The 18,125-nt window shown below is 35.2% G+C and overlaps 1 protein-coding gene across 2 annotated transcripts; it reads right to left on the reverse strand.

Annotated features, from left to right (window-relative positions):
* Positions 1-4,457: 4,457 nt before the first annotated feature.
* On the reverse strand, positions 4,458-17,567 carry LOC123887540 (protein RRP6-like 2). Of its 2 annotated transcripts, XM_045936872.1 has the most exons (15): positions 16,724-17,567; positions 15,716-15,871; positions 14,618-14,776; positions 14,456-14,539; positions 14,100-14,179; positions 13,947-13,997; positions 12,584-12,692; positions 8,303-8,385; positions 7,983-8,028; positions 7,076-7,163; positions 6,804-6,973; positions 5,804-5,869; positions 5,569-5,706; positions 5,390-5,488; positions 4,458-5,266 (listed from the first exon to the last, which is right to left on the reverse strand). In XM_045936872.1, the coding sequence occupies exons 1-15, from the start codon at positions 17,402-17,404 to the stop codon at positions 4,676-4,678; spliced, it is 2,601 nt and encodes an 866-aa protein (XP_045792828.1). In that variant the 5' UTR covers positions 17,405-17,567; the 3' UTR covers positions 4,458-4,675. The 2 variants fall into 2 exon arrangements, with proteins under 2 accessions (XP_045792828.1, XP_045792827.1); XM_045936871.1 differs by having other exon boundaries at positions 14,456-14,776; positions 16,724-17,480.
* Between the last annotated feature and the right edge of the window lie 558 nt (positions 17,568-18,125).

Consider the following 18,125-nt stretch of genomic DNA (forward strand, 5'->3'; position numbering starts at 1 on the left):
TCATATCGTATTGAACCACTCAAGTGTCACAACTAGATCAACAATATGGTGAATCTCAATCTCTTGATAAATCCACCATATCCTTTACCGATACTTCTCCAATCTCTTGGATGGAAGCTACCGGTAACGGAGTATTTGAAAACGCGTTGATCGTGTGTTACACTCTATGTTTCAATCTCTCGACCGGAAACACTCAAGTGCTCCATGAATTCATGTCGGATTCTAACTCATATTCTCATACATAATCAGAATCTAAAATCATTGCAAAGTTGATCAGAAATTGAAAAGCATTAAGCATTGATATTCATGGAATAACACTGTTACAGAGAGATTCAGTACAATTAAGATAGATTACAAGCAATTACATAGTTTAGTTCATCTCTAGATCCAATCTCAATGAGGGGTTTAGCTCCTCATGGTGAAGTGCACAAATCCAAGCTCCAACTCCATAAGAATGGCTCCCATGATGTTGAACTTCTTGAATCTAGCCACTGAAATGCAGGATCTGACTCCAATTGATGCACAATAACTCTCAGAATCAAGTATGAACTTCCAAAATTCGAACCCTTTTCCAGAAAATGAGATTTCAATATATACAGATCGCAACCACGCCGCGCGTCAGATCTATCATGCCGTGCGTGGTTGCTCCTTTTCCACTACGCCACGCGTGAAACTGCCTCACGCCGCGTGTGATCAAGGTAGAGGAGAACTGATCTTCAGCAAACGTTATTATGCCGCGCGTCGTTGTCTTTACGCCCCCGGCGTAGTTCATTTCTACCTTCACACCGCGCGTGATTAAGTCAGTGGTAAATTCATTTTCTTTCACGGTATTACGTCGCGCGTGGACAGGTCCCCACGCCGCGCGTAATAGAAGCAGGGGAAAATCTTTCTCTGTTAAGGTCATTACACTGCGCGTGATGCTCCACGCCCCCAGCGTAGTATAAATATATCTTTTACTGCATAATTCCCTGCTTTTCTTGTAATCCAAGTAATCTTACTTCTGAGCTGATTTCTCTTGTTTATTCACTAAAAAACCTCTAAAAAGAGTCTAATGTCCCTCAAATAAGCATGGATATAAGAGTGTGACGATAAGTCATCAATTTCAAGAGCAAATCATTGAGTTTTCGTCAAATCCAGAAAAGAGAGTAGATTCTATATTCGTGGGTGACTCGAGAAAGGGGAGAATGTCGATTTCTCCGTACCGACTTTCTCCACTCCATTTTCGTTTTGGATTGAGGGATCTTTTCTAAACAAAAGTGAAATCTAATTTTCATAACATGTTTATTATGCTCTTACCATGTTGTATGAATAAGTGATTATTGATGTTAATAAGTTGCTTATAAGTGTTTCTGAACATATATAGACGTAGTATATGCTTGGTATATGTTCTGGAAGTAACAAAGTGATTTTGGGGTCAAAATAAGTGCTTTTACGTTCAAAATCGCGTTTCTAGGTCCAGATCTGCTTTTGGAGCACCACGCGCAGGGGTCCGGCGCACCATGCGTAGAAACCTTGTTTTCCCCTGCCGCTAGCGCTCCATGCGCCAGTTTTGGGCGCATCATGCGCAGCTTTCAGGTTTGCAGTCAACCTTCGTTGACTTTTGACAATTTTTGCCCCGGGGACCTATTTTACTCAGTTTTTTGCGTGGATTCCTATTCCGGAGTTTGTTTTGTGAGATAATGCATGTTTAATATAATTTTCTTATATTATTAGCATTGTGTTGAAATGTGAGTAAATGCATTATATGTGATAATGATGTGTTGATGATTTTTGATAATGTTTGTTTAAATATCAAAAAAGTATATTAAAATGTGAATCAACTTAATAAAGAAGAATATTAGGAATTTAATACTCCTAATAAAGAAATGGCAAATGCTAACATATGCTCCAAGGGCACATTTTAAGGTGCATTTAATGAACTAATATCCCACTTAATTTATTTCAAAAATAGCAATAATCAACTTTATTAATTAAAAGATATAGTCCACTATATTTATTACCTATTTAAAAGAATTGAAAATGCAAAATATGATATGCTGCCAAATTTGATTTATGATCACGCGCATGGTAATACGACCATAATTATATGCATCCAATTTTTTCTTGGTTTGTTAACAATCGGGCTTATAGTACTCCAGGTAATACTTGATTTATGCTAACTTGTGTTTTTTGTTTTTTTTTTTCGGTGAACAAAATCGAGTATTATAGTATTATGTTGTAATGGTAACGATTGTTAGTACTATTTTAGCTTTTGAATTGCTAATATATTTTAGAATTTTATAATACTTACTATAATTTGTTTTCACTTAAAAAGAAAAGTTTTGTAGCAAAAAAATTTGACCAAGCGCGTGATCACACATCAAGTATTTGGCAAGTAAATTTTTTTTTTTTTTTTGTAATTAGGCAAGTACAAGTTGTCTAAAATGCCAAAATACCATTTTATTAACAAAATATCGTATAAGACAAAAAAATGTTCAATATCCCAAAAGTTTCTTTTGTGCTGTTCTGTCATGTGTTGTGTTGTTCTGTCAAGTACTTACCCTTTAACAAATCAAACACACCATTTGTCTATGCAATTTTCTTAAAAGGGTAATAAATATAGTGAACCATGTCTTTTGATAAATAAAATTGATTATTGCTATTTTTGAAGTAAATTAAATGGGATATTAGTTAATTAAATGCACCTTAAAATGTGCCTTTAGGGCACATGTTAGCAGAACCCTAAAGAAATATATTAGAATTATATTATTCTAATAAAGAAAGATATTAAGGTATAGTGTTATCTTAATAAAGACGAAATGTTGGATAGTGTTCCACATTATAAATGAAGAGCTTAATGCTATTGATTGTGAGTGAATTCATGAAATACATACATGCTAATACCAAAAAAAAAATATGAAATACATACATGCATTCATGAATTATATGTGATATTTGATATTCCAATAAAGAATGATATCGAATTATATTTATCCGATAAAGAAGGATGTTAGAGGTGAGATACTCTAATAAAGAAGATGATACCACATGCATTAGATATGTTTAGGATGACATGACATGAAGTTGAAGCATTAGATTGCATTAGGATATGTATACATTTTGTGATAATTACTATGTGACACATAATTGGCAATGTTTGATGTTTGTGGATTATGATTGATATTTGATTATAACTTCTTGTAGCTTATAATTAAATGAGATTGATGATGTATGCTTATAAATGAAGTGTGAGTACAATTATGTTGTAACTCCCAATTAAACAAGATTAACGAAGTGTATGCATGAGTTAGAATATGCATGAATTGTGATGAAGTGCTTAAGTATAGTTTTATTTACACTTGTATATTTTGAGTATGTTATCTAACTCTCTTTTATGTATTATGTGCTAGACCTTTGGGGGTCCAAATCCACAGGTTACGTGTTTATCGATGTCGAGTCATCGGTGAAGCTCCGCTCTGATTGTGACACGGGAAAATGGTTGTATTTAGTATATAGTGTCTTTAATGACTTATTGTATTTATTGGAAAAATGTATATTTATAAAGAGGATTTATTTTGTATAAAAGAGTTTTACTAATTAATTACATTAGTATTATTTTGATGAAGAATGTAATACTCAAACCATGACTTTTATAATATCAAACATTACTTTTCTGTTACTTTTCTGTTACGTCATTAATGGTCCCTTCATGCTGAAATGTGGGGCATGTACCAAGAGATGGAGATGGTTTGGAGAGAGCGTATTCCGCAACTCATTATGTGACGCAAAACGGAAGCACTAGGTTAGCAAAACGCTAAAAACCTAAATGATAATGACAAGCCGCCAGCACAAACTTGTCAAAATAGGATTTCAGAGTTCACCGAAGGTTGAGAAGAAACTCGAATATTTTTATTGAATGAAAAAAACTTCCTGTCAATCTGCAACTGTTTAGCTTAAATAGGGAAAAGACAAAACCCTAATGGGCCGAAATTAACAAAGCGAAAAATAATAATAAACTGGCTAAAATATTAAATTGCTAAATAAACCCACCTCCCACATCATTATGAAAAGTGACTCAAAAATTCTAATTAATATGGTTACAGATAACTACAAGTCTATTGGGACGATCCCTACTTTGGTGCGTTGTAGTCACAACCTTTTGGCTTTGGATTGGCATGTCTAATTTTATCATGCTTGGAGGGAGTGCAACCAATGTACTGATTAGCTAGCTAACTTTAATTTGTCTATAGATTCTTTTGATTGTACTACCATGAAGACTCCGCCTAATCAACTCTATAAGTTGATTTTTTATGATAATTACGGAGCTTGCATGTCAAGAAATGTCCATTTAGTTCTTTAATTCTTGTTTGAACCTTTCGCCCTCTTTTGTATAAAAAAAAAAAAAAAAAAAAAAAAAAAAAAAAAAAAGAGCAACTCATTTATCAATAAAAAAAAAAAGAGGGCGAGAGCAACTCATGTGAGTCAAAATTAGTTTGTAAAGTTAAATATAATAAAAAATGAACCTCAAATTTGGATTTTCTAAACTGCTACATTACAAACAAGTTACAAACAAATTGCTTATAGATGTGACTTATAGATTTGTTGGTTTCGGAATTTTTTTTCATCCTTCATATAAGCAACTATACTAGAGAATAAAGGTTATGCTAAGTGCAACATTTGTGGCTTTTCAATTGTCTCAGCGGAACGTTGCACTGCGATTCCCAGAAGCAGGAAATGCTGCACGCCTTCTACCTTGTTGAAATTGTTTAGTCAAATCACTTGGTTGTCCCTCTCCGATTGTTGGACGCTTCTTCCCACCCGAGTCTTTTTTCTCAGCGCGACCATCACAATTTTGGGAGGATGGATCCTTCTTTTTTTCTCCAAACTTAACATGGTTCATTGCTGCTTCATAATCAAATGGCGTCAGCTGCAATAAGCCACTAGCTTGTTCAGTTTTCTTTGGTTTTCCGGTTTTGTTATTTTTTTTGTTAGACTGAAAGCACTTTTGAAAGTTTGACGACAGTTCCGAGAGAGACGTTGGCTCATCCTCATCTGAAGTGGAGGCACTAGAATTTTTCTCCCTATCCTCCTCTGCACCTGTATCGGTCTCCAGCATTATAATCTCATCTAGAGGGGAGGTGGAAAGATCAGAAACAGGTTTCTGTTGTTCTGATGCTACACTAGGAGTTGCTACTACAGTTTTTGCCTTGTCACTGCTACCCGAAAATGAATGGAAAGGAAGAGTGACTGAAGATCTAATTTTCTCTAGCTTGATCTCTTCTTTTCCCTAAGAATATCCAAAAAACAGTGTAGAAATAGAGAACATCAATAAGGTTGAATGCACAAATGGCTAAAAGCAAATGACAGCTACATAGAGAAAGCGGTGTTTCTGAAGGGGAAAAAACCGCACCTTTTTATCAAGACCAAGCTTCCTCTTTGAAGTGTTCCCTAGAAGTGCCCCAAAAGCACCACCAGGCTTTTTAAGAACCTGAACAGTCGCTCCATTTCCCTATGAAACAAAATAGTAAATATTAGATTGATGTTGCTCACTAGGAGATTTAACATTGAAACAAGTAAAAAATTTGCTACCTTCAGTGTAGAGAGTGCACCAACATTTGCATCCCTTGTCTGCTCTGAAATAGTGAGACTTTCCCTGGGGATCTCAGATGTGACATTATTGGGCTTCAACTTTATTTTTATTTCGGTATCTTGATGCTGAAAAGATTCCTGTTTATTTATGATCAAAAGGAAAAATGAGACTTCCGAAATATTATATGATGGCGGCAATTTCAATTCCAAATTATGCTTTAATTGCAAGTCCAACCTTTGGGTTCTGTGTTTGGAGTACAGGTTCTTCAGTTTGATCGGTAACAGGTACTGCGTCCGATGCCTGTATAGTGATTGTCATATAAATTAATCAACAAACAAAGATAAGAAATTAAAACCAATGAAGTTAAAACATCAACCCACAAAGCTGTTTGAGAACTCAGCGGTTAAGCATTAGTTCCAATAAAACCAATCATAGAAAATTTAAATGATCATACAATTAGGTCCCGTTTGGATTAGCATATTTTTGAGCTTATGCAAACAGCTTATGCAATATAAATTATGTTTTATGCTATTTTATAAGTTCACACTAGTGAAAATTGTATTTTTATAAGTTATTTTATCATAAACTACCTTGACAAACTTATAATAATACATAAAAATTGCATAAGCTGTTTGCATAAGCTCAAAAATAAGCTAATCCAAACGAGCCCTTGGTTAATTAGAATACTCAACCTAGTGTGATTATCACTTTTAGCCTAACATTTGGGAATGGGTCATTCATAGTAGACCTGTGCATATAGATGATAAAGTGGAGCCCGTTATCATACTCAGGTACATAGACATGAGTATACGAGACTTGTTGATCAACTACATTGTTTCACTATTATAATTGTATTATACATTTGTTATCTGTAATGTAAAAAGTCAGTTTCTGGAGGCTCTTTTTGCCCTCCAAACAAAGTTCTAACTCAGATGCCCAACTATATGCTTGACAGATTTTAAGTTCCATTATAGGATCAATTGTCCAACTAGAAATCTCAGAAATTGCAAACAAATTGGATAGATATTGAATAAAAATAATTGTCAAACTTACGCAAATAAGAAACTATTAACTCGTACGTCAATAACATGTGAATTTCTTCATGATAATCAATTTATAATCATACGAAGATTATTGATGCTGAACTATATAAATGCGTGGAAGTGAAGCCCAATACAGAAATTAACTCCTGCTCAATCATTCCAAAATGAAGGTTGTAGAAAATACTACTTACAGTGCTGGCTTGTCCTTCTTTCAATTGTTGAGCAACTACTTCAAAAGCAGCAGCATTCTGAATTGAATGCCTGATGACGTTAACAACAGAATCAAGATTGTGTTCAAGATATGGGTGCTTTGACTTCACCAATCGCCGTAGCTTGTTTGTAGTAACAGGCATATGCTTAGCTTTTAAATTAGTAGAACAAAGTAAGTTGACATGTCTCATTCAGCTAAAAAGAAACATTTTTAAAAAAAATGATGACACAAGTTTGTAGAAGTTTCAATTACCAATTTCAAGAACAGATTTATTTGGCAATACATATCCAGTACTCTCATCCTCTGAACGAGCAACAATGTCCCGCCATTCACACAGGCCCTGCAAACCAATTGAATAGTGTGTGAGCTATGGTAGAAGTTCAGAATTGAGAAGAAATCCAAAGTGAGTGCAATAAACAATACAACCATATTCTTTTAGTTTTAGAAATTTGGTTGGGCTTTCGTTATTTGGTTCTTTGGATATTTTTGGAATAATGTAAAAAAACTTCTAAAAAAATCTGATGGCATATAGGGCAAGCATATCTGTAAAGCCAACCCAAATTGTTTCATGATAGAAACCAGTATGCTAATTAAGCAAGATAACCATTCTAAAAACACAAGATGGCGATCAGATGATAGATAGCAATGTAATAGGAAGCTGCAGCACTATTATTGAAGTAACTGGAGCAAGGGTGATAATCACAGTAATGAAGGAGGTGAAAATAGAAGCAATAACTACAACTGATTTAGGAGCAGAATATGCCTCTTATAAGATAAAGAGAGTTTACCAGAAGCTTGTTCAAAAAAAAAAAAAAAGAGAGAATTTACCAGAAGAGATTCATTTACAAAAATTCATGACGTAGAAGATTGGGAGGTAGTGATCAGAATTATGCGATATTGAGATTTTCACAAGGATATCATGTATATTAATTTCATTCGTAAACTAAATTCAGAATTCAAGACTGTTATCACAGAGTTGACCAAAATAATTCAAATATCCATGTACAAACATGTATCACATAGAATTGTATAGTGTGAACCATTTTCCATAATAGGCGCCATAAAATTGGTGTGGACAAAGTACAAATCAGAAACCCTTTGTTCCCTTGTAAGTAATTCAAGATCGGTGCTAAAATTAAGATATTAAACAGAAACTTACTGAAACGATGGCAAGCTGTTGAGCATTAAAACCAGCACCTTGCAGCCTACACAAAAATAGTTATTCAGTTTTGCTTAACATTTCTTAGCACACATTATATGCAAAGTGTAACTAAAAACACACCCTCTCTCTTTACATAAAAGAGACAATTTTTTTTGAAGAAGCTAAATCAATCCACCCAAATTGGCACCAGCGGGAATCGAACCTGAGACCTTAAGGAGGAGCACACTCCCAGGTCCCAAGCCATAAAAGCTTGGAAATTTTTTATTTATATATAATGCTAAATTAGTAAAACAATTACAGTTGAAAAGGAGACATACCCATATATATGAAGGTAGGAGTTTTCTGTCAGAAGTTCTTTTTCATATAACTGCATGCAAACATCATAACTGCGCTTGTAGACCTGTTGGTGAGAGGAAATTTCAGTTAATAGAGTAAAAATAGGTCATTAAACCACAGCTATTTGGTCATGTTGTATTGTAAAAAATAATATGTAGAGCAAGAAAAGGTCAGACAGGTCTAACCAACAACAGCATAATTGCAACACACGTAGTTCAGACAATCCTGACAAATGGTCTTAGGCTTTGTTTGCGAAATAGTTTTTGGAGGGTTTTGGAGAGCCAAGTTGATAGTTATGACAGATTTTATAAAAGGAAACGTGGGCAGAAGGATACAGCTAATCATTCCCTTATAGCAATGTTTCCTTATTCAGCGAGGGAAGAGAAAGTAAATCTAGATCTGATTGATTAAATAGGAGAGTGTTTCCCTGCCATTGTTTTTTATGCATGATTTGAGTGGTGAATTTTACCCTAGGAGAGCTAAGGCCTCTCGAAGTGCCTCATTTATCATTTACAGCTTATTTCCTTACATTTTAGTCTTCTGTTTGTATTGTGAGCTAGATCCTACATGAACTCTAGCTATTTCCAGCAATAAGAATTTCTATTCACTACTATATTCTACTGTTTTATTTTATTGATCAATGTTTAATCGTAATCGAGATCGAGTCCTATCAATTGGTATCCAGAGCCTTGGTTACAATCCAAAATCCAATCACCAAATAGAGAAACGTGTTGATGCGTTAGAACAAAGGATGAGCAAAGCTGAAGTTGCAGTTGAGCAGCTTCGTCAGTTGGTTTTGGAACAACAATCACGACCGCCACCAGTCACGGTGGAGCAGATTCGCGAGCTCATCCTAGAACAACGGGATCGTTGTAACCGTCGTCGGGGGCGACCACGGGAAAGAGATCACCACTATGACGAAGAAGAGGAATGGACCGATAATAGCACGTGGTCGTGGGACTCACAATCTCAACCACAGCAAACTGACGGTGGTAATGATCAGAGTTTCTGTGACGTTGAAGAAGGAATTCATCTCAACAAATTAGAGTTTCAACCAGAAACAGAATTGAAGGTTTGTGAAACTGCGGTGAAGGTTGTGACAGAGAAGATGAGGGTGCTATGTACGACGGAGGAGAACGATTGTGCACCTACACCAGCTTTGCAGTCTCGAACACCACCGCTGAACGTCGTTCGATCTACAACGGCACTAGTACGGCAAGTTGCGCCGCCCAAACCTCCGGTGTCCAAAAACTTCCAAATCATTGAAGCACCGGTAGCGCACACACAGCTACTAGAGCCAGACCCGTCAGATTCCAACCAATCAGTGATGGTCCTTCCACAACGAGTTCCACTACCTAAACCTCCCGATCCGGAAAATTATGTTCAGGGGAATGGGTCGTTGGCCAAGCTACCACCATCATCGCAGTCACTGACCACCGATTCAGGAGCAGAGATAAGTCCACCACCACAGGCAACACCGGCGAAGATGACCTCTAGATCGACCGAGCAGATCGATCTCACTTCAGTTGAGAAAAATCTGGAAAGACGAAGGGCAAAAAAGGTAATTTCTATATTGGGAGGAATTTTAGAAAAACTGGGGGCAAAATGGGGAATCTGTGAATTTGGTACATCTTTTAATCTAATGAACCAGACCCATGTTAATGAGGTTTTGCTTTTTGAGATATTCACCAATTGGGCAGGAGCAAAAATAATAGAGTTGGCCCAATTCAAAACTAACAACTTGTGGGTTCAGAAAAAGGGAAATTCACATATCCCAATTCAAGGGACAGAAGAAAGGTTACTTTACCTTCCTTGTGGTCTTGGTTCACTACTAATAGTGATTAGAGATGTCAAAGTGTTAGATGTGTTAAGGATGTCTACATATGTCATTTCCCAGTGGCAATATAAAGATGTCAAGGCATTAGAGGTGCTACAGATGTTGACATATGCAATAGCCAAGTGGGCATTTACATGTGAGTATGCATGGCATGCAGGGAAGAAAATAGGTGTTCATATTTTCATTCCAAATCATTATGTTGGCACATTGAAGGATATCAATGTTACCAAGGAGCTAAGCAGACCTGTCGTTGTATCTATGGGAGTGGGGAATTCTAATCTAATTAGGATTGATTGTTGGCTCAAACAACACAATAACAAAGTTATACTATCTACTTGTGATGCAATTCAGTCGGGAGCTATTAAACAATTATGGGCACTTGCAATTATATTTCAAACATATGTATTAAAGAAAGGTCATGCCAAAGATCTTGTTGGTGTGGCAAAGGAAGCATGTCAACAGGCCTCTCATAATGGGTTAGATGTGGTTCTAGTTGATATAGCAGAACGTAGACATGATTATGAATATTTTATCTGTGATAACATGCTTGAGTTCAATTCAAGTCTTAAAGACATGGATAAAATTGGGGGTCAACCAATGTTGGTGAAAAAGCTCTTAAATCCAACTATGGACAGCAAGAACAGAGAAAATGGCATAGCACCAGCAGCAATTGTTTTTCATTTAACCATTTTCTCAATAAAGGATGCAGTCTGTGATTTTATCATGCTTCTTGATTTTGTAGAAAAGACGCCACTGGATATACTGATTACTGACAAGTATAGTGGGCCATCAGATGTCAAAAAGTTGAGGCTGAAAATGATGACCGCAGTTGCAAATGAAAGTAACACAGGTGAGATGGTGACAGAGCAGCGTGAATATGATGCCAATGCAGACATTCCAATTGCGAGGAAATCAATTTGGGTGGTTGTGAAGATGGTATTGCAACAGTATGATGTCAAGGTTGTTGTTGTTCCACTTATTCAATTTCTTGAGATGGAAAGGGGCTATTTTATCTCTAAAGCTTTGATGTTTGCAACTATGATATTAAATTCATCAGTGAGGATAATACCATGGGACCCCGGGAAATTCAATGTGTTTAAGGCTAAAGTTGATTGTGAAAGTTGTTGGAGAAAATCTTATTCAATCTATGGTTTGCTTAATTGGGTCTATGGCAAACATAATCATTTCCAACCTTTACCAACTAGTTTGAATGAAGAGTGGCAGCTGAAACCAGAACCTGAAGAAGCAATAGATACCAGAAGGAATGCAAGTGGGGAGGTTGAAGTGTTAGTCACGCGGAAAGGACTTCTAGGTGTTGAGAACTCTTGGGAACTAGCTGACAAGATGAGAAAAGAGTTTCCCAGATTCCTCCTTGAGGTCAAGGAGAATTTTGAAGGGGGAGGTATTGATAGTTATGACAGATTTTATAAAAGGAAACGTGGGCAGAAGGATACAGCTAATCATTCCCTTATAGGAATGTTTCCTTATTCAGCGAGGGAAGAGAAAGTAAATCTAGATCTGATTGATTAAATAGGAGAGTGTTTCCCTGCCATTGTTTTTTATGCATGATTTGAGTGGTGAATTTTACCCTAGGAGAGCTAAGGCCTCTCGAAGTGCCTCATTTATCATTTACAGCTTATTTCCTTACATTTTAGTCTTCTGTTTGTATTGTGAGCTAGATCCTACATGAACTCTAGCTATTTCCAGCAATAAGAATTTCTATTCACTACTATATTCTACTGTTTTATTTTATTGATCAATGTTTAATCGTAATCGAGATCGAGTCCTATCACAAGTCTATATTTTTATGTATAGTTAACATTTTAAAATAATTGAAAGAACATGATAAATGATCATATAATACTTCAATCACACTTCATTTTATAGTGTTAATTTAAAAAAGAAAAACCCTCCCCTCAAAATACCAACGAACAACAATTCGCAAACACAGCCGTAAGGGAAACAAAGGACCGCCCTTTGTTTGTGATAAATACCCCATAGATCACATGCTCATCCAGTTTAATCTCTAGTTCTCAACCTCGCATACTTCGAAGAAATTAAAAACTAGGACTGGGTACATGTTTGGATTAGCTTATTTTGGGAGAGAAGATTTAACAGCTTTGAAACAAAATACCCCAAACATGCACTGTACCAAAATGAATAAACACAAAATTGGCAACAAACAGTAACAAGCATAAACAGGAAAGTTACTTTCTGCTTTGCTACTAGTAAATGTATCAATGTGCATAATTGGCAACAAGCATAAATCGGTAGACCTTAGATAGAAAGGAACAAACAGTAACAAATTTAAACCAGTTGGAATAAATTTATTTACTCTATAAAAGACATTAAAGGCTGATGCTAAGCCTAATCAACTCTGATAAAGTGATCTACCGTATATATTTCAGGGGTAGTAAATAGTTACCTCGACCAGAGGAGCATCAGAACTTTCAGACGCCTTTGGCAAGGCAGATAAATTAATCCTCATTGAATCATATATATACAGCAGATAGTGTGTATCTTCTCTGGCATATCTATCAACAACAACATTTGAGATCATTAGATTGTATCGTTGTAGCAACTAGTTCACCAATGCCAGAATACTAAATATAAGACCATATTTTTGGTTGGGACGGGAGGTAGGCAATCAAAACACAGTAATATTCATGGTAACAAAATAAATCTGCAATGAAAGTGACAATATCAATTTGCTTATTGCAGGTTGGATTCTGCAAATTATCCTTTGAATGAGTTATAGGTCAACTAAAAACAGCGGAGTGAAGGTAGAAGATTACATCGAAAAAGATTAAGGTGGGAAAGACTAAAGATAGATAAGATGGATTGGAGAACAGGTGAGCAAAAAATCTGAAACAATTATCTAGCGATCTTAATTTCAAAAACAAGCGTGAGAATCGAAGAAAACAGCTAACAAATAAATTTGATGTGAAGGAACCAAGCAATAACCTAGTGCGTAATTTTCAAACTATTAACAGTCTTGTACACTATTTTCATTCTAATTGCAATAAAATCCAACGGGGAGGAGGGCAGGGGATCTAATGATCTGTTAACAATAGTGGACACAAATTTTCTGTAATCTTCCAGTTAGTTGGGCCGCTATCACATCCCCCATATAAAACAAACACTATATTCTTAGAGTCACTATAGCATCCTCATGTGCAGGTCAGACAAAACCATTCCATTGTAGCTACAACATTATATTCTTAGAGTCACTATAGCATCCTATAAATTAATTAATTACTCTACGTATAAACACCCTACATATCCATAATTGTAATATTCCTTAGTCATATCCCCAGAAACAAATACCTAGACACTAATGTAATTTGGCCACAAGTCCCGACTTTCCTGATGAACCCTGTCTGATATCTCTATTAGTATTCTCTCATGTAAACTCAGGTCAAAGTAAACTATCTCATCTGAACACCTTGAGTGTTGGAGACGCTAACCACAGAACATAAGTTACGCTGCGAATTATGAAATGTCTTTGTATAGATCCAGAAAATGTGATTAGTTATTAAACTATATACCAAATTTTTTAGTTGCGGGTGCAGGTAAGCGCCACCTGATTACAATGGAAATGGAAAACAATTTAACCTACGTCTGGCAGATTCTATAGAATTCTAGACTAATGAGCAGTTCAGCGAAGCCAAATCATTCATCATTGGAACTAATCTACTGAAAGAAATAAATCAAACCATGGCACATTAAAAATTCAACAGTGCTAAAAGAATAGATTTATTTGGCAAAATCAAAAACAAAAATTATACCTTAACATCTCATCAGGAATTGGGCGCAGTCGCCAATCAGCATTTTGGTATCTGTAATGGATTTATTTGTAAACCTTCAGGAATGTAGGTAAAGAAAAAATAGTTTTTCAAAGGCTAAATTGCAAAATTAAACTTGAAATTAAGACAACATACTCTTTGTTTGCTGAAACCTCGCAAAAATGGTGCAGAAGAAACTCTAAACTATTTCGCTCCAATTGTAACACCTTTGAAGCCTAATAAACCATTTAAAATAGGTTAGTCTTATAAGAAATCAAAGGAAGAAGAACTTCAAAAGCTTGTTTCACCATTTTTTCAAGACACAGAAGAAACCAGTTTATTTTGAATTTGAATACATATAAAGCTAGACGCTAAAATCCTACATGAATATGCAGCACCAATCAATCAAAGAAACTGTTATGCACAAAGAATAATAATATCATACAAATTTTATTTCCATAAGTAACGTGGGAAATAATGTCAATATTTAATAGTCAGTTTTTTAAACAAACCTGGCCAGTGTCAAACAAATTACAAACATAAATGCCAAAGTCTCGTTGAAGCCACACAATATCTTTATCCGCACCATGCATAACCTGTTTAAACATAAAAACAGTTAATAGAATAAGGAATATACGTTGCATTAAAAGAAAAAGCAATTTTGTAGCACTGACCTTTCTCTTGGAAGGGTCCTTGAAGAGTTCCCTAAGATGGGGCCCAATATGAATGCGAAGTTTCAAAGTGTCGACAACGAAATCTTCAGTCCTTGTTGAGATTTGCATCAGGCAAGTCAAACCTTGGAATGACCGATATTGATTATGTTCCAAATCAACCTAAATATTTCAAGAAAATACCAAATAAAAAATTCAGAAGAATGCAACAAAAGATGGAAAAGGGAAGTGACAGCAGGGAATGTACAATATCAGTTCCACAGTCAATAAGAACAGACAGCATGCAAAGGAAAATAAAAACTTGAAAAACTATATCCTCTAGATAACATGCAAAAATAAAATAAATAGACATGATATACTAAAGTTATATTGAAGTTTTTGATATTGAAGTTGTTTTTGAACAATATTAAAGTTGTTTAGTATTTAGGTTTTTTGGTTGGAATGGCAGGACAGCGCTTCATTCAATTTACACCTTATATCCAAAACATCACATTTCTGCAAGTTTGTGTCAAGAACAATGCGCTTCATACAGTATGCAATGCAAGAATAATGAAATATTCTTAGAATTCTATCTCTGATGAAAGCAGGATAAAATGAAGTTAATATACCTAGCTACCAAAAATGCACAAGTATTTTTGCTACTTAAGACTAGGATTTTAAGTTACTAAGAAAATTTTAATAACTTATCATGTAGCAATGCAGTTACACATATCAACTGAAAGAATCTAGTTGTATAAATTGTCATGAACGGAGGGAATTGCAGGATAGCCCTTCACTCAATTTACACTTGATATCCAGAACATCATGTTTCTGAGAGTTTGTGTTAAGACTCAAAAACAGTTCAATATGCAGAAATATTGAAATATTCTTAGAATTTTCTCTCTGATCTGAAAGGAGGATATAATAATGAAGTTAATATACCTAGCTTCTAAAAATGCACAAGGATTTATGCTACTTAAGAATAAGATTAAGTTACTAAGGAAATTTCAATAAATTATCAAGTAGCAATACAGTTACACATCAAATGAAATAATCTAGCTGTATAAATTGTCATATACGAAATTACCGAGTAAAATTTCACAAATAGATATCATATTTTACCGCAAATTCATTAACAGAACGCAGCTTAGCAGCCATCTCCTTCAAATCTTTGACTTCTTCTACAAGCTTGAAAGGGGTGCTTTCTAACGAGGGAGGCTTTTGGGGCACAACATTCTCGGAATCTTTATCAACAAAATCCAAAACAGAGAGCTTTTCCTGGAATAATAAATTAGTAATTGATTAATACGAACAAACAGAAAAGAAGACAATAAAAACCACCCAACCTAGTGATGTAAGACAAGGTCCGACAATCAAAAGTTACTTCAACCAAATGCCAAAAATGCATGACTGTCTATTTCTAAGATAAGATAAAACAAGATCACTAAGATAAGATAAAACAAGATCAGACAGCCAAGATTTGTTCTTGTCAAGATTCAAATGACAAACAAATCATTATCCTTGGATTTAGTCTATCTCAAAAAAGGATATCAACATTATGAGGAAAATGTCACACTACCCAGTTACTTTCAAGTTCTACATATAAATACAACTTGCATGGATATTCTGGACAGGAGGGTGCTAAAAAACTAAATGCTAATAACCTACTAGCATTATCTCCTCATAATTGAAAGGCAGTGTTATGGGTAAATAGCTTAGCGTCATTAAGTATCAATTAAATAATCACTTATATCACATAAGAGTTTATGCATCACAATCAAAGAGAAAACACGGCCAGCTCGGTATAATCTCCGTGTAATCTGTTTCTATAAGCTACAAGCTATAATCGAAGCTTATGAAGTTAAGCTAAGCTAAAAACAGGACATCATAAGATATTTTCATAAGCTCTTTCTCATAATGTATTAATGTTATAAACTAGGTCAATAAACTCTTCCAACCACTCCAAAGTCTAAATATTAAAACATAACATAATAAAAAAACACAAAGAATAATGCAAATATCAAGTTTAATATCATAGCATAGTACCATATGAAGTTTCATGAAAACTTCCATTCATATTCTCATAAAGATCAAATCTTTCATAAATTTCTCTCCAGTAAAAGAACTTACCAATGGATGAACAAACTTCTGTCCATCATCACTCCTCTGCAACCAAACATGCTCAAAGGGCAAATTTGAATTATTAACAATTATACTATACTCATCCTGTGGCCTCCGAATCGTTGGTATATGAAACGGAATCTTCGCCTTCGGCCCCAACGTTTTCTTATCCTTCATAGCCACCTTAACACCATCCACCACCGGAATCTCCGAATCCTCCACCACAACCTTCCCTCTACCACCTTTCTTTTTCTTACCACAAACCAACTCAAATCCATCTTCAACCATCATACCCTCATTCACATTTACACGTCCACTCTTCTCCTCCTCTTCTCGAACCTTCCGAAACTCGTCTGCCGACACATCAAACCGCTCCAAAACGTCGTCGTTTACATTCACAAGCCAGTCGTAACCATCATCTATATCATCCGGAAACGCTGCATTCGCTGCAACACCAATTGCTTCCAACATCGACTGCGATTCACGCGAAATCTCATCGACTGGAACCTTGAATTCGTTGAAGTTGCGGTAGAAAAAGTAGTCTCTTTCGGCAGGTATGCAACGTGAAGATGCGGCGAGTTTCGCTACTGAGGAGGTGAGTGGGCCTGCTGTTAGGGTTTGTAAGGCTTGTTGTGCCTTTGCGGCGGCGGTGGCGGTGGTGTGAGGTGGTTGATCGTGATCGACGTTCATGGCGTCGAGATTCAATTGATTAGGGATTTTTGGGATTAGGGTTTATGAAATTTTATTTTTGATAGAGTCGCTACTAAAGTGTTTTTTCTTTAATTAATTAATTAATAAAAACTTTACCAAAAAACAATATTAATTAATAAAAAAATGTGACAAATTGAGTGGGAGATTCTGTGACAAATTGAGTGGGAGATACTTGTAGTTTTTTTTTTTTGTTACATTTATTTATTGGGTCATGCTAAATAGTGCTCCTGGGACACTAGTTAAGCATACTAAAAAAGGAAACAACTGATAAAGTTAATGATGAGAGAGAATAACTTTTCACATCATTAAAACATTGAATGCACAATTTACGAGATAAAACTTCTATATTTGTATCCTTAACTAGTGCACCGGGGGCACTGTTTAGCATTTTCCTTATTTATTTATTTTACTTTTTCCTTTTGAAAAAATTTTATTTTTTATTAAAGATATTATAGTTTGTTTTTTGGGTACATGAAGAGGTACTATAATTTTGTTTTATTTTAATTTTATTAGCGGCCAAACAGGCGCGTTGTGTCTATTATGCAAATTTATATAAAAAAAGTCATGAGTTAGTTAATAAAAGATTGTTACTGTTAAAAAAACAGACATGTCTTGTATTTTTGTAAGTTTGTTAATAACAAATTTTTACTGCTAAAGAAAAGTTAAGGATATTATTGGTATTATGAATAGATAAACAATT

This window comes from Trifolium pratense, linkage group LG5 (assembly GCF_020283565.1).
Source record: "Trifolium pratense cultivar HEN17-A07 linkage group LG5, ARS_RC_1.1, whole genome shotgun sequence".
Taxonomy (NCBI): domain Eukaryota; kingdom Viridiplantae; phylum Streptophyta; class Magnoliopsida; order Fabales; family Fabaceae; genus Trifolium; species Trifolium pratense.

Excerpts from the sequence above, each read along its gene's own strand:
- LOC123887540 (XM_045936871.1), bottom strand. The coding sequence starts at position 17,404 with ATGAACGTCGATCACGATCAACCACCTCACACCACCGCCACCGCCGCC. Across the intron at positions 12,693-13,946 it reads ATTCCTGATGAGATGTTAAG|ATATGCCAGAGAAGATACAC; the intron begins GTATAATTTTTG and ends TGTTGTTGATAG. Across the intron at positions 5,489-5,568 it reads GTGCACTCTCTACACTGAAG|GGAAATGGAGCGACTGTTCA; the intron begins GTAGCAAATTTT and ends TTTGTTTCATAG.